The sequence below is a fragment of the Corythoichthys intestinalis genome, chromosome 8 (genome assembly GCF_030265065.1).
Source record: "Corythoichthys intestinalis isolate RoL2023-P3 chromosome 8, ASM3026506v1, whole genome shotgun sequence".
Classification (NCBI taxonomy): domain Eukaryota; kingdom Metazoa; phylum Chordata; class Actinopteri; order Syngnathiformes; family Syngnathidae; genus Corythoichthys; species Corythoichthys intestinalis.
Window position 1 is genome coordinate 2,762,037 of NC_080402.1, and position 14,473 is coordinate 2,776,509.

Sequence of the window (14,473 nt, forward strand, 5' to 3'; positions counted from 1 at the left end):
GGCACTCCGGTGAGATGCCAATGTCACCCCCCCGTACCAGTGCCCTATTTTCGGCTTGGACTCGAGCAGAGTCCGATGGCTCGATGGAGCCCTGGTGGCCATTAGTCATTCTTTTATGCCATTGGTGTAGTCACCTGCCACTCAAACATGTCGGAAGTAGCGTTGAAGTCGTATCTTTGTGTCAAAATGATTCAATCGAAAAAAAAAGTGCCTTTAAAACCTTTTCCACTTCAAAAAGAAAAAAAGAAATGCGTTCAAAACTTTTTCCACTTTAAAAAAAAAGTTTCAAACTTTTTCCTTTAAAAAAAAGTGACACGTCAATAAAAAAAATATATATTTAAAAATATATATATTTTCAAAAAAATATATTTTTGCAAAAGGTTCTTTTTCTTTGATTAAAAATAAGTTTTTTTTTATTAAAGCAACTTTTATTGGGATTGAATGATTTAGACACAAATGTCCTACCCACACTATGGCTCAAACACATTTCACATTTCTTTGCTTTTGTGTGCAGTGAAGGTCGAATAAATACTGCTCTGAAAGTTAGTCTTGATATGGGCAAGTAACCATTTGCCTCAGCTTAAGATGTCCTCGCAAATGGGTAAAGAAGTCTGCTCCTGAGCAGGGCTCCACAAAGTTGCACAACTGACGGTCAAATGCAGTTTCTCCACTTTTGCCTGCATCTTTTTGAGAGTGCCATGTCGATAGGTGTACTTTGAGTGCATTAAAAGATTTAAATGTGCAGAGGCAGTCCTTATGAAGACATGGGAGTAGGGATGTCCGAGTGTGGTATCCATGTTTTAAGCGGTAATGCTTAAGCAAGTAGGCTCTTTTCAGCAGAAAATGTGCAGTACTTGCAAGTCCACTGCATTAGAAAATACTGCTTTGGTTGACCTGAAAAGACATGATAATTTCAGCATTGAGAACTTGTTAGAAAAAAAAAAAGTTAAATTTTTTCTTAACAGTCACAAATTAAAATGTCCAATTATTTTTAATCACAAATTAAAATCTGCAATAAATTATTTTAATATTCACAAACTAAAATGTTTAACAATGAGTTATTTTTAAATTAATGTAATTGATTATTTTTGAACATTCAAATTGAGATGTACAATTAATTTCTTAATCCATCTGTAAAAACATTAATGCATGTTTGTTATCCCAACCCATGAAACAAATACAAATATTAAATGATTCATTGATCAGTGTATGAAACATACCTGTAATTGCTGAGACTGAGGTATGTGTGGACTTTTGACCATTTGCTTCAGCCTGATTGGGGGATGGTGAAAAAGAACACAAAATTAAGGCAACAATTTCAAAATATAGGCACATAAATGACCAACCTTAAACACACCAGGTTGTTATGGCGTCGAGTGTGATCTCTGCACTCTTTCTATCTGTATTCCTATATTAGGTTAGACCAAAGTTAAAGTGGTGAAATAACAGGGGGAAATGTGATCTAGTCCTCTGATTTTTGCGATTAATGCATTTTAAAACAATTTCAAATTATCAGTGCAGTTTGATCAAACATGGAGGGGGAGCACTGCACATGAAGAAAAGCAAATGGAAGGGCAGATGACAAACACTCTAAAGCAGGGGTCCCCAAACCTTTTCCTGTGAAGGCCACATGACTTTTCCCTTCTCTGATGAGGGGCCGGGTCAGTTTGTAACAGAAAAAGTGTGACGATTGCAGCAGTGCCTAAATGTAAAAAAATTATTGTTTTTCAGAAAGCCATAATTAAATAACCCTTTCTGAATTCTTCTTGGAACAAAATAAAATAAAAATAATTATAACATAATATAATATCATATAATAATGAATAATAATAACACAATTAATTAAATAGATAATAACCAAATAACCCTGTCTGGGTTCTTCACAGAAAAAAGCCAGGAAATAATAACACTATTGGGGGGGGGGGGGGGGGGGGGGGTTCAGGGGGCCGGACCAATTGTGGAGGCGGGCTGTATCCAGCCGGCCCGCGGGCCGTAGTTTCGGGACCCCTGCTCCAACGCAAGAACCGATTACGTTGGCGCACATAAGGTCTGACTGTGCATTTAGCTCTTACCTGAGCCGAAATAGACAGGCTGAAGCTGACTTAATTCTAGCACTAACTCTGTAAATAAATCACTTTATCGACATTTCTAACATTTTTACGTGAGAAAGTAGCCGTTTAGATCCACAACGTGCAAATTCGGCGCTACTCAAGCTAGCCGTAGTGATTAAGGCACTTCCTGTTAGTTTCACAAAATAAAACACCCGCTAACGATAGAATTAGTGTTTTTATTTTTAAAACAGGAAGCGAACCTCCCCTCGGTCTACCTAACTTAAAACCGCTCGGTAACTGTTTTAAATCGGTTTTAAAAACCTCTCCCATCGCCTAAAAACGTTACGAGCCCCGTCTGTCAAGAATTCAAAACGCCGGCCGGCATAAAATGGGAGTCTACCATAAACTGTAGTCTACATTTGTTTCTGAAAATGATGAGGTTCCTGTCACGGTCATATAGCATGCTTGCTAGCGGTGATATTTGATGTAATTGACACTTCTCCTCCCTGGCAGCACACAGGCTACTACACTACAACAAGACAAATCGACGGTTTACAAAAGAGTAAAATATGTACTTACCAAATCAGTGTGCTGAGGACAAGTAAACCCACAATGGCGAAAATAACTGAGAAAGGTGTTGGAAAGAGCGCGAAAGTGGGCAGGGCAGATCTGCGCATGTCTGATAGAACGCCCAAAGGACACTGGGTACAAGAAATTATTTTTTCTAATTTGACTTAACTGGGATATATCAAGTTAAGCAAGTTCTCCAACCCCAAATTACTACTTACTTATTTAAAAGTAGTGTTCACAACAGGTTGATGAAAATTGAGTTTAGTTCACTTATCACATTTAATTAATTTGAATGTTAGCATTTACAGTGTAGAACTTAAAAATGGCTTGACACAAATAGAAATTCAATTGAAAAACGTGGGAAAAAATCCTAACTTTTAAGTGATGTGTGTTATCAAGCGTTAAGGCATTTTAGGTGTATATATATATATATATATATATATAGTGAATTAGTCTTTTTTTTTAAAAACAAAACATCTGAGATGCAATTGTTGGCTGTTTTCAACAATATACATCAAAAATAAAGACATTGATTGACTGAAAAGGATAAAATGTCTTGTTTTCTCATGTATATCTATAATTGCTCTTCACCTAAAAATATATTTGTTTTATCCGATTACTCGATTGATCGATAGAATTTTCAGTCGATTACTCGATTACTAAAATATTCGATAGCTGCAGCCCTACAAGATATTATTGTGTACTTACAGTGGGGAGAACAAGTATTTGTTACACTGCCAATTGGCAGTGTATCAAATACTTGTTCTCCCCACTGTACCTTGTTTCGATCAAAAAACTCCATGTAGCATGTATCATCGAGTGTCAAGACACAGGTGTGAATGGCCACAGCCGGATTTTTGGGGGATTTTATGGGGGAAGTATGGTAATATAACTAGGGTCACAATGCAGAAATCGCAGACATCAAGGAGTGGTCGAGATGTTCTTTTTCATATGTTTACCCTTTTAAATGTTTTTTTTTTCAAATTTTCTTTGTTTGGATCGATTTATCATTTAACATATCAGGGAAAATGTGACAGTAACAAAAAAATACAATTAATCGATATTTATGAGGTAGATATCCGCGACTTTTTTACAGACGCCATTTTTTCATTGTGACGTAATATGTGAGTCAATAATTTTTAAAAAGTTTTTATTTTTTAAAATGAAATATTAGACATCAATATATGATTCTAAGATAAAAATGACAGACATTTTGATTAATAAATAACTTACCTTCTTTTTATGGCTGGGTTGAAACAGAAGCGGTTGCGCGACGTCTGTAAACGGCGGGTTTCCAGGGTAATATGGACAAATTAAAAATAGTTTGGGGGCTTAATGCGCCATTAATCTGCTATGGCAGCATATAGACATATTTTTCTATCAAACACAACGGTTCTTTTGGCTTAAAATACAGCAGTTTATTTTGAAGAGGAGTGCAAGAGCAGAAACTGCTTTTTCAGTCTTGTCTGTGTTTTCCGCCATATATATATATATATATATAATGACTTCTCAGTTGTAAGTATCAGATTTCTTCAAATTTTTGTCAAAGTAGCACATGAAAAAATTACCAGATTTTACTTTGGAAAAGAACAATTCACATTTTTGCCAATTTTCAGACATCAAAAGAGGGAAAGAGAGTTCACTGCTACACTCGGGTTGGGTTGCTGAATTGATAATATTACGATATGTCAAGAGTTACATTGTCTTTTGTGTTGTTAGCTCCAGTGTGCCTCGGTCAGAAGTGATTAAATGAAGCCAATTGCATTGTTTGTATTCTTTGTTAATGAGACATTACTACTTTTCACAGAGCGCTAAGCTAGTTAGCGATTAGAGTTGGGAATCTTGGGGCACCTAACGATTCGAGTACGATTCAGAGGCTACGATTCGATTATAAATCGATTATTGATGCTGCCCCCTCCCCTCCAAAATTGTACAAAAATCCTCTCTGGCTTAAACTACTATTTCGGTGTCACGTTAACATTTTAAAACAGTAAATAAAACACTCAAGTCCCCATTCTGTATCAGCAGCTTTAAACTACTTTCATTTATTTTAATGTTGTGAATCAACCGTTAAAATTGCTCCCGTTATTCCATAATTTCCCTTCTGTTTACTGTCGACACGTGAATGTTTAAAAATTGTTTCATCATTTAAAGATAGATTCAAGTCAAGATTTTGCCGATTTAGGAATATTTTAGATAAAACGTTACTTAGGTTCGTTACAACAGAGCCTTCCAGAGAAGTCTAATGCTTTAAGATGGCGGCTGTTTACTAACGCCGGTAAGCCTGTCTTTTCGCATATAGTTCTCTATACATGTTCTAACGCCGCCAAGTCTGTTATTTCGCATGTAGTTCTACATGTGATATCTACCGTAGCATTATGTGGCCGTTGTTTGTAGCAACTGGGTGTTGTTTGTTGCCGCTGTCGGCTGCAGTTGGGTATTATTGTTTTTTTATTTAGCGGCATGAGTTGAGCGTGATGTTCACTCTTGGTGTGTTCCTCATTGCGTCCCGAAGACCGCGCTGACTGTGTTTTACTTCTGCTTTACCTGGCATAATTAAATAATCGGAAATTGAATGTTTGTGAATCGTTCTCGAATCTTCCATGGCCGAATCGGAATCGGAAATTTCGCACGCCTTTATTAGCAATTATGCTAATCAGTGTCCTAAGCGTCCGTTTGTACTGAGTTTTGTAGAAGCATATTAGCACTTATTGTTAGATAGTAAAGTTGGTATTAAATTTCTTTTTGTGAAGAAACCACACACATAAACCCATACATATAACAGCTTAGTTTTAACACAAACTCCCATTTAAACTGTAAATTGACATACAAGAGAGTGTGCTTTGAAATTGGATTATATCTTCGTTGTTACAACCTTCCGAAGACAACTCCAAGTTAACTGTGACGGTAATTTAAAAAAGTGAAATTTATCCGATTAATCGTTTAATTGGCCGATTAATCGATTATAAAAATAATCGTTAGTTGCAGCCCTAAACCGATTAGTTGTTGCAGCCTTATTAAGAAGCTAATTTAGACAGTAAGGTGTTCGAAAATTGGTAAAAGTGTGTATGTATGTTTTAATTTCAAGAATTTAGACAAGTTTAAGGGGAAGAAGGTCCTAAAAAAAAAAAAAAAAAAATTATATCTTATTTGCTATTCGATTAGTTGTCGATTAGTCAATTAATTGTTGCACCTCCATATAAGACTTTTAATTTTTTTGCGATTCCAGACGTATTTGTTTTTTTGATCCAATACGGCTCTTTCAACGTTTTGGGTTGCTGACCCCGGTCTAATTTATTTGACCTCTGAGTTCTAATCGATTGGACGTCCGCCGCTGTCAATGGCAGGCAACGGGTTAAATAACTGTAGTTGTTTAACCTTCTTCCTGTAGCATCTTGTATCGTATTTGTTTTTGGGGTTTCTGTTTTATGTCGTTCTGTAGAGTAACTCCTTGTTCCAATGTGTTCCTTATGAATGTACTTAACCAAGTGTTTAATGGTACAGAATTACTGAAATTTTACATTTAATATATATATCTATTTATGTATCAAGTGCAGTACTTTTTTTTTTTTAATACATTTCAGTTATATTTCACTCTGAATTGCAGTAGGTTTGCATTCAACTGCTAATTTATGCACAAATAATGTTCATTTCCCCCATATTTAAGCACAAGGTTAACGTTCATATCCTACATTACAGCAGAGTAAAACCATTGCAGTGTTTTTGATGAAAACTAATTACCTGCATGAATGTCAATCCATATTTTTGAGGTCACACACAAGCCGGCAACCCATCATATTAAAACGAAACGTATTCCCGGTTGTCTTATTGTCGTGCAGTGTCTGAAGATGACGTGCTGAAAGGCAAGCGGTCCATCAAGAGTCAGGCTGTGGCCAACCAGAACTCTGAGAGCGACGCCTCTCTGGACGCCGACGACGACACGCTGTCGTCGCTGGACGAGAAGGACCTCGAGAACTTTACTGGTATGAAAACTAAAGGGGAAAAAACTGTCGCCTATAGCCGAAAAAGCGTGGACGACGTCCTTTTAGTTTTAACATTTCTACTATTCAATATTGGGCTTGTACTAGGAACTGTTCCTAATATTTTGACACTGCCCTGGAGCCACTAACCAGGAGAAGAAAAAAAATTACATCTCAAAAGCTCTGTGTGATGCAGTGCAGGACATGCTTGGTTGTCAAGTTTAAAGTATTATGCTTGTAATATTTTAGCGTTTACTTCAAATATTCAATATACACAAAAAGAAGAATTAGCATTATGGTAAATGCACGTCTTTAGGATTTCATTAGATATTGTACTCCTAATAATATGATTGAATGAGTGTGGACACACACACACACACCCTCACACATACATAATCCACTACAAGATTTACATTAGATTACATTAAAACACGCACAAAAAGAATTAGCATTATTGTAAATGAACATTTTTGGGGGTTTCATTAGATATGATGTACCTAATATTATGGTTGAATGAGTGTGGGGAGACACTCATACCCCCATGCGCGCGCGCACACACACAAATGTATAATCCACTCCAAGATTTACATTAGATTACATTAAAACACAAAGAATTAGCATGATTGTAAATGCACATTTTGGGGGGGTTCATTAGATATGGTGTACCTAATAATATGGTCGAATGAGTGTGGAAATACACACACACATACATAATCTTCTACAAGATTTACATTAGATTACGTTAAAACTCACAAATAGTGTTTAGCATATTGTCACCCATTCAGTTCAACATCATTTGAATGAACTATAATCCGATTTTAGTTTAATCCCATTGTAGATTATTAAAATGATATGTAATAGGATTATGGTGGCCTTTTTAAAAAGGGATTTTTGATGTGTTATAATAGTGTGTATGTATCGTTTGTCGCAGAATTGATGAAAATTGGTTGAAATTAGCTTTCTTTGGAAAATCTGGCAAATAAAGCAAGACATTAATATTTTTTTTTAGACTTTTTCGCACGTGGAAAAATTCTGGAAAAAATTGGGGCCGTTTCACATGCATTTTTAAAATTTTTTTGTATGTATCGGAATGTATTTTTAGGCTTTAGCTTTTTTAAAAAAAAATTTTTTTCTCTTTAACCAAGTATTTTATGGTACAGAATTACTGAAATTTTTACATTCAACAGATATATATTTATAATTATGTATCAAGTGCAGTTTTGTTGTTGTTGTATATTTCAGTTATATTTCACTTTAGATTGCAGTACCTTTGCATTCAACTGCATTATCGCTTTTCTTTTCACTTTGTCATCTTTTTCAATTCACTTTCTTTGAAAAATACGGCAAATAAAGCAAGACGTATGATTTTTTGGGGGGGCCATTTTTGCATGTGGCAAAATTCTGTAAAAATTGGGGGGGTGCGCAAGCATTTTAAAGAGAATTTCTACATATCAGAATGTATTTTTAGGCTTCTTCAATCATTTTTTCGCTTTAACCAAGTATCTTATGGTACAGAGTTACTGAAACAATATTTACATTATATATTTTTTTACTTATCAAGTGCAGTACTTTTTTGTACATTTCAGTTATATTTCACTTTGAATAGCAGTACGTTTGCATTCAACTGCTTTTTCACTTTTCACTTTTTCTTTGTCAATTCACTTGAATGATTTTGGGGGCTTTTTCGCACGTGGAAAAATTATGAAAAAAATTGTTGGGGTTTCACATGCATTTAAAAAAAAAATAGTATTTATCAGAATGTATTTTTAGGCTTTTTTTTTTTTTTTTTTTTTAAATAAAGTTTTTTTCGCTGTAACCAAGCATTCTTTGAGTGCTAGAACAGAGTAACTGAAGTATAATTTACATTTAATATATATATATATATATATATATATATATATATATGTATTCATGTAGCAAGTGCAGTACTTTTTTTGTACATTTCACTTATATTTCACTTTGAATTGCAGTACGTTTGCATTTAACTCCTTTTTATCTTTTCAGTTTTTCCCTTTTCAATTCATTTTTCTTTGAAAAGGTGGCAAATAAAGGAAGACATGTATGATGTTATGGAGCTTTTTTGCACGTGGCAAAATTCTGAAAAAATTAAGGGGGGGGGGGGGTTTCGCATGCATTAAATTTTTTTTTCCCAAATAATGTATCAGAATGTATTTTTAGGCTTTCGCTTTTTTTCTTTAATCCTTTTTTACCGCTTTAACCAAGTATTTTATAGTACAGAATTGCTGAAATAATATTTACATTTAATACATATATTTAATTTATATATCAAGTACAGTACTTTTTTGTACATTTCAGTTATATTTCACTTTGAATTGCATTACGTTTGCATTCAACTGCCTTTTTTCTTTTCACTTTTTATTTTTGAACCCACTTTCTTTAAAAATATGGCAAATAAAACAAGACGTGTATGATTTATGGGGGCATTTTTGCACGTGGAAAAAATATGAAAAAATTAGGGGCGATTAACATGAATGTATACATTTTTTTTTCTATCTAAGTATCAGAATGTATTTTTAGGCTTTCGCTTTTTTTCTTTAATCATTTTTTCCGCTCTCATGGGATGAATTATACGTTTACAGGCAATTATAGTTCTTAATATTAATTAACAGGCCGCTTTATTTTATTTTTTAAATTTTGAACACTTCCCCCACGCTCCACGCAGGCCCGGTGAACGTGAGCACGGCGGCCCAGCTGGTTGCTCCGGCGGCGGTGGTGCGAGGCACTCTTTCCATCACCGCCTCCGAGCTCTACTTCGAGGTGGACGAGGAAGAGCCGAGCTTCAAAGCCATTGATCCCAAGGTAAGAAAGAATAAAAATGGCATTATAAATGATAAATATATTAGCGTTTGATATAATTAAGGCCTCTCTGGAATGTCATTTTGTTATCATGTTAATGTAAAAATAAGAGGAGAAAATATAGTGTCGAAACTGGTTTAACAACAAAATAAAAACGAATTAGGATTACATTTAGAAATATGACTAGATTATGAAAATATAAATTCGAGATCACTTTTCTGGAGCAACAGGTGGCCCTTATATGTCGCGAGGGTAAGATTCGTGTCAAATAAAAACTTGCATGGAAATGATGCATTTTATGGGGAAAATGTACGTTGAGATGGAGTAAAAAAGCCCCTTCCAAAAACAAAAAATGAATTTAAATCACGCTACGAGGCCTACATTTTAAACATTTTTATTAACATTCTTTCGCTTATGTTTTTCCTCGCCATGAAAAGAGAAATCACCTTGGCACATTTTTTTTTTGTTTAAATAAAAGTCCCGTCTTCACTTGGTGAGAACATTTAAAAAGGTGTACCTTTTTCTGTCTGGAGTCGCAAACCCACAAAAGTCCAAAAAGTGGGGATATTTTTTGTTTGTTTGTTTATAATTTGTCCAAGCTTTTGGCGTTGGTGAGGATCTCCCGGGCGAGCCTCCACGTCTGCTTGGCGGCCGCCTCGAGGGCCGAGTGCGGCTTTCCCTGAAAGAGGTCCAGGTTGGGCAGGAAGTAGTGAGGGCATCTGCGGCATTGGAGGCAGGAGATGAGCTGCAGCAGGATGCCGTTGAGACGGTCGCCCAGGCAGGCCTCGTCCCAGTCGGCCTCGCGCGGGTGCTTCTCGCACTCGTAGAGCAGCAGCGTCTTCATGTGGTAGCTGTTGAGCGGCTGTCCGGGCAGCTCCAGGTGCCGGTCGCGTAGCGTCTTGAGCACCGAGAGGCACTTCTTGCGGCATCCGGCCATGAGCAGCCGGTTCTCGGCCTCGCTGAACTGCAGCACCCAGGCGTCGCTCTCGGCCGAGCTCTGCTTGCCGCTGAGCGAGTAGCACTCCTTGGAGAGCAGGTTGAAGCCCTCCGCCTTGACCTCGGCCACGCGGTTGGGCCCCGGCCAGGGGATGTGCGCGGCCGGCCACTGCGCAGCGCTGCGCGGCCATATGCCCGTGCACTTGAAGGCCGGCGTGATCTGCACCACGTAGCGCTCGCGGATGCGCAGCCGCACCTCGCTGGTGTCCGCCACCATCTTGACCACGTCGCGGTAGCTGCACTTGTCCACCGCCTGCGCCACCAGCGTCTGGAAGCGCGAGCGGATCTTGCGCGCCGACAGGTAGCCCGACGCGGTGATGAACTCCACCCATAGCGACATGCTGCGCTTGCGCCCGTCGCTCAGCTTCAGCACGGCGCAGCCGGGCAGAGAGCCGTCGTCCACGAAGTTGAAGACGCCCATCTGGTTGAGGTAGAGCACCACCTCGAACTCGTTGGGCGACGTCACCTCCATGCCCTCGTAGCGCGCGTCGATTTCGCTCAAGGAGCTGATGAAGCGCGGCTCCTGGACTTCCACCTCCTTCAGAACGTCCGATACCACCTTGCACACCTCGCGGATGGTCTTGGCGATGGCGGCCTTGCGCGCCTGGCACCGCTCGCCGTGGTACTTGTTCAGCTGGTACACCAGCTTGGCCTGCGTGGCGATCATGTTGGGGCACAGGTCCGGGCCGTACGCCGGGGAGTCGCAGTAGGCCGACGGATCCAACGCGCACCGGTGGGCGGAAGAGGCGAAACCGACGGGAAAAAAAATTGCTAGGAGGGAAAATTAAAAAGAAAAAAAAAAACTTCCTCTACTCCTTCTCGCGCTGAGTCCGACTCGGAGGCTGCTGGCGCTGCTCGCTCATGGTCCTGTTCGGAGGACTTTTATGAATGGCGCTCCGTGGAGAGACTGCGTTGGAGGAGGTCCGGCCAGTCGAAGCGGCCGGGCCCGAGCGCAGCCAATCGGCGGCGGCCATAGGGTGGAAAGGGGGGCGAACCGCAGTGAAAAAGCGAGCGGGTGAGAGAGAGTGCTCACCTTGAAGGTCTACTTCAAGACATTGACTCTCTCTCTCTCTTAGAAAAAAAAAAAAAAAAAAGTAAAAACGTTATTGACATTTACCATGAACTCATTCATTGCCATTGACAGCGATTTACGTCCAATCCGTTTAACCATGATGCTAAGCATGTTTAAAATTTAAAATTTATAAAGCTCAAAAATAAATGATTACTGTTTTTTTTTTTTAATAATAATTTTTAAGATATAAGAACATTTGTAAATGTTTCCCCTTTTAACCCCTTAAAGGCAAGGGCGTATGTTTTGGTCTTAATATTGGAAGGGACAATATAACAGCATAACGTGCATGGATACTTTTTGCTGTGGATGGGTCATTAATTACCGTAATTTCCCGAATATAAGGTGCACCCGTGTATAACGCGCATCCCAAATTTACTTGTAAAATCTAAGGATCTAGTATGTGGGATTAACTCCAGATATCGTTATTTATATGATGAACATGACATACTTTTATTTTGAAATGTTCCCCGTAAGTACATTCGCTAACTGCTACACTCCGCAAAAAAGACACTTTTTGTCATTGCATGTGGTGTCAGTGATAGATTTTTTTTTCTTTCACTTTCATCCACGTACCTGTTAATAATGCGCACCATGATTTTACAAGTTGATTTTGGGGGGGGAAAAGTGCGCGTTATATTCGGGAAATTACGGTAGACCAAAGGTGTTTGGTGAATGGAGGTCAGGGATACATTTTTGACCAATATGGGTGAAAAAAAAAAAGTGGGTGAAAAAAACTTTTTTTTTTCACATTGACAGGATGTGACACACTCAGTCACGTGACCACTTCTCCACACGCGAGTTTTTGGGCGTCCGTCGGCTTTCCTTAACAGCCCTTAATGGAAACACGCTTAGCCAAAATATCACTTTAATTTGACAGCAATACACATCCAATCCTTCCAGTTCAAATGGATTGGACGCCTATTGATGTCAATGGCAGCCAAATGAGTTTAAAATAGTAGGGGAAACATAAAAAGTATTGTTTTACAGCCTGTACTTAAAAAAAAAAAAAAAAAAAAAGACTGCTCAAGTTCAGTATCGTCCAAATATTCATTTTTTAAAAATTATACTACATATTTATGTTGAGTGCTTTAAAGTTTTTTGTACGGAAAGGTTGAAGAAAACAAACATACAAACAAACAAACAAAGTTGTAAAAGAAGAAATGGAATTGCATTTACCTCATTTGCTGCCATTAAAGGTGATAGACATCCAATCTTGAGACGTCTATTGCTGTCAATGGCACTGAAACATGATCATTTCTTGGTCAAATGTACTGTGTGTCTGTTGGTGAAGGAGTTCAAAGTTAAATACAACTGAACTCCACTTATCAAGTCAAATTAATGTATTAAATATGATTAAAATTGACTATGGATAACTATTAGCTTGATTTTACTGTATTATTTGATTATAGTTCATGTTCTAAAATGTCAATTAGACCAGAAATGATTTTCTTTGTTGTACAACTAGATGGCGCTTTCCTTCCTACGACTCATTGTGCTTGTATCACACTTCAAAAGTAATAGAATATTTAGAAGCAATGGCGTTGGTTTGCATATGGACGGTGGCGACATAACACTGCTGACTTTTCAGGATGCCAAATTGTCCCTACCAACTTTTAAGCAACCTTATTTGCATTATATAGTGACTTCAATCATATCGGTCATTTAGTTTGGCTTCCCATATGTTGTAAGGATAGAATTATTACTAGAGATGTCCCTATCGATCGGCATCCCGATCGATCGGGTTCGATCAAGTCATTTTCAAAGTATCGAAATCAGCAAAAAAAATATCGGACATGCCTCTTTTTAATATATATATATATGTATATATATATATATATATATATATTTTTTTTTAAATTAAATCGTTTTCTAATTGTATTTAACGTTACAGACAAAATGTCTTACGCTCATCCAGAGTCTTTAGTTTTGGCTTAAAGTAGGGCCATCAAATTTATCGCGTAAACAGCGGTAATTTATTAAAAAAAATTTTTTTTTTATTACGTTAAAATTTTTAACGCAATTAACGCATGAGGTGCACGACCCACTCACGCATTGTCGCGTTCAATCTGTAATGGCGCAGTTTTACCTATATACAGAGCTAAAAGGTAGCGTAAAATGAGTTGAGTGAATTTTGGCTGCCTTTGGAGCCTTTTTTTAATTGGCTAAAGCCTTACAATCCATCTCCCTACGATTAGAAATATTGTGGGAAGCAATGTAGGGAAGAAAGGTAGTAATTGATCTTTTTCTTAACACCCTATGTGATTTCCCAACGCAGAGAAGATATATCAATTGGTACCACGACGCACAGTCATGGTTGCACTTCCCATCATGCATTTGGGCAGTTAAATGGCTACAGTATCATTTACTGAAAGCTCAACAAATACACTAGATGGCAATATTTAGTCACAATATACAAAGTCACATTTATCCTTTAAGAATTACAAGTCTTTCTATCCATGGATCCCTCTCACAGAAAGAATGTTAATAATGTAAATGCCATCTTGAGGATTTATTGTCATAATAAACAAATACAGTACTTATGTATTGTATGTTGAATGTATATTTTCGTCGGGGTTTTATTCATTTTTTTCTTAATGCATTGCCAAAATGTATCTGATTGGGAAAAATTATCGGGAATGATTCGAATTGAATCTGGAGCAAAAAAAAGAAAAGCAATCGGATCGGGAAATATCGGGATTGGCAGATACTCAAGCTAAAACGATTGGGAGCAAAAAAACATGATCGGAACTACCCTAATTATTACCATTATTAAATGAATTATTTTCATTATGTTCAGACTTACATTTATACCTTTTCACTTGCTGAATGTGCTGGTCCATTTTTTCCCCTTCCAACGCACGTTTGATTGGCTGTTGATTTTTCTGTAAATTATATATATATATTCTGTAAAATGTTGGAATGGAAAGATAAGACACAAGATGGATATATACAGTGCCTTGCAAAAGTATTCGGCCCCCTTGAATCTT

General features: G+C 37.6%; 2 protein-coding genes across 8 annotated transcripts in view; one reads left to right on the forward strand and one right to left on the reverse strand.

The window, feature by feature from the left end:
* lrba (LPS-responsive vesicle trafficking, beach and anchor containing) overlaps positions 1 to 14,473 on the forward strand; it is a 442,809-nt gene that overhangs the window by 248,700 nt on the left and 179,636 nt on the right. For all 7 annotated transcript variants that reach the window (XM_057842680.1, XM_057842682.1, XM_057842684.1 and 4 more), the window contains 2 exons: positions 6,461 to 6,604; positions 9,285 to 9,421. In XM_057842680.1, coding sequence (XP_057698663.1) covers positions 6,461 to 6,604; positions 9,285 to 9,421 — 281 coding nt within the window. The remainder of the gene's footprint in view (positions 1 to 6,460; positions 6,605 to 9,284; positions 9,422 to 14,473) is intronic.
* mab21l2 (mab-21-like 2) lies at positions 8,654 to 11,389 on the reverse strand. The gene has a single exon (XM_057842688.1). The coding sequence runs from the start codon at positions 11,079 to 11,081 to the stop codon at positions 10,002 to 10,004; it is 1,080 nt and encodes a 359-aa protein (XP_057698671.1). The 5' UTR covers positions 11,082 to 11,389; the 3' UTR covers positions 8,654 to 10,001.

Coding starts and splice junctions, on each gene's coding strand:
- mab21l2 (XM_057842688.1), bottom strand. CDS start 11,081: ATGATCGCCACGCAGGCCAAGCTGGTGTACCAGCTGAACAAGTACCAC.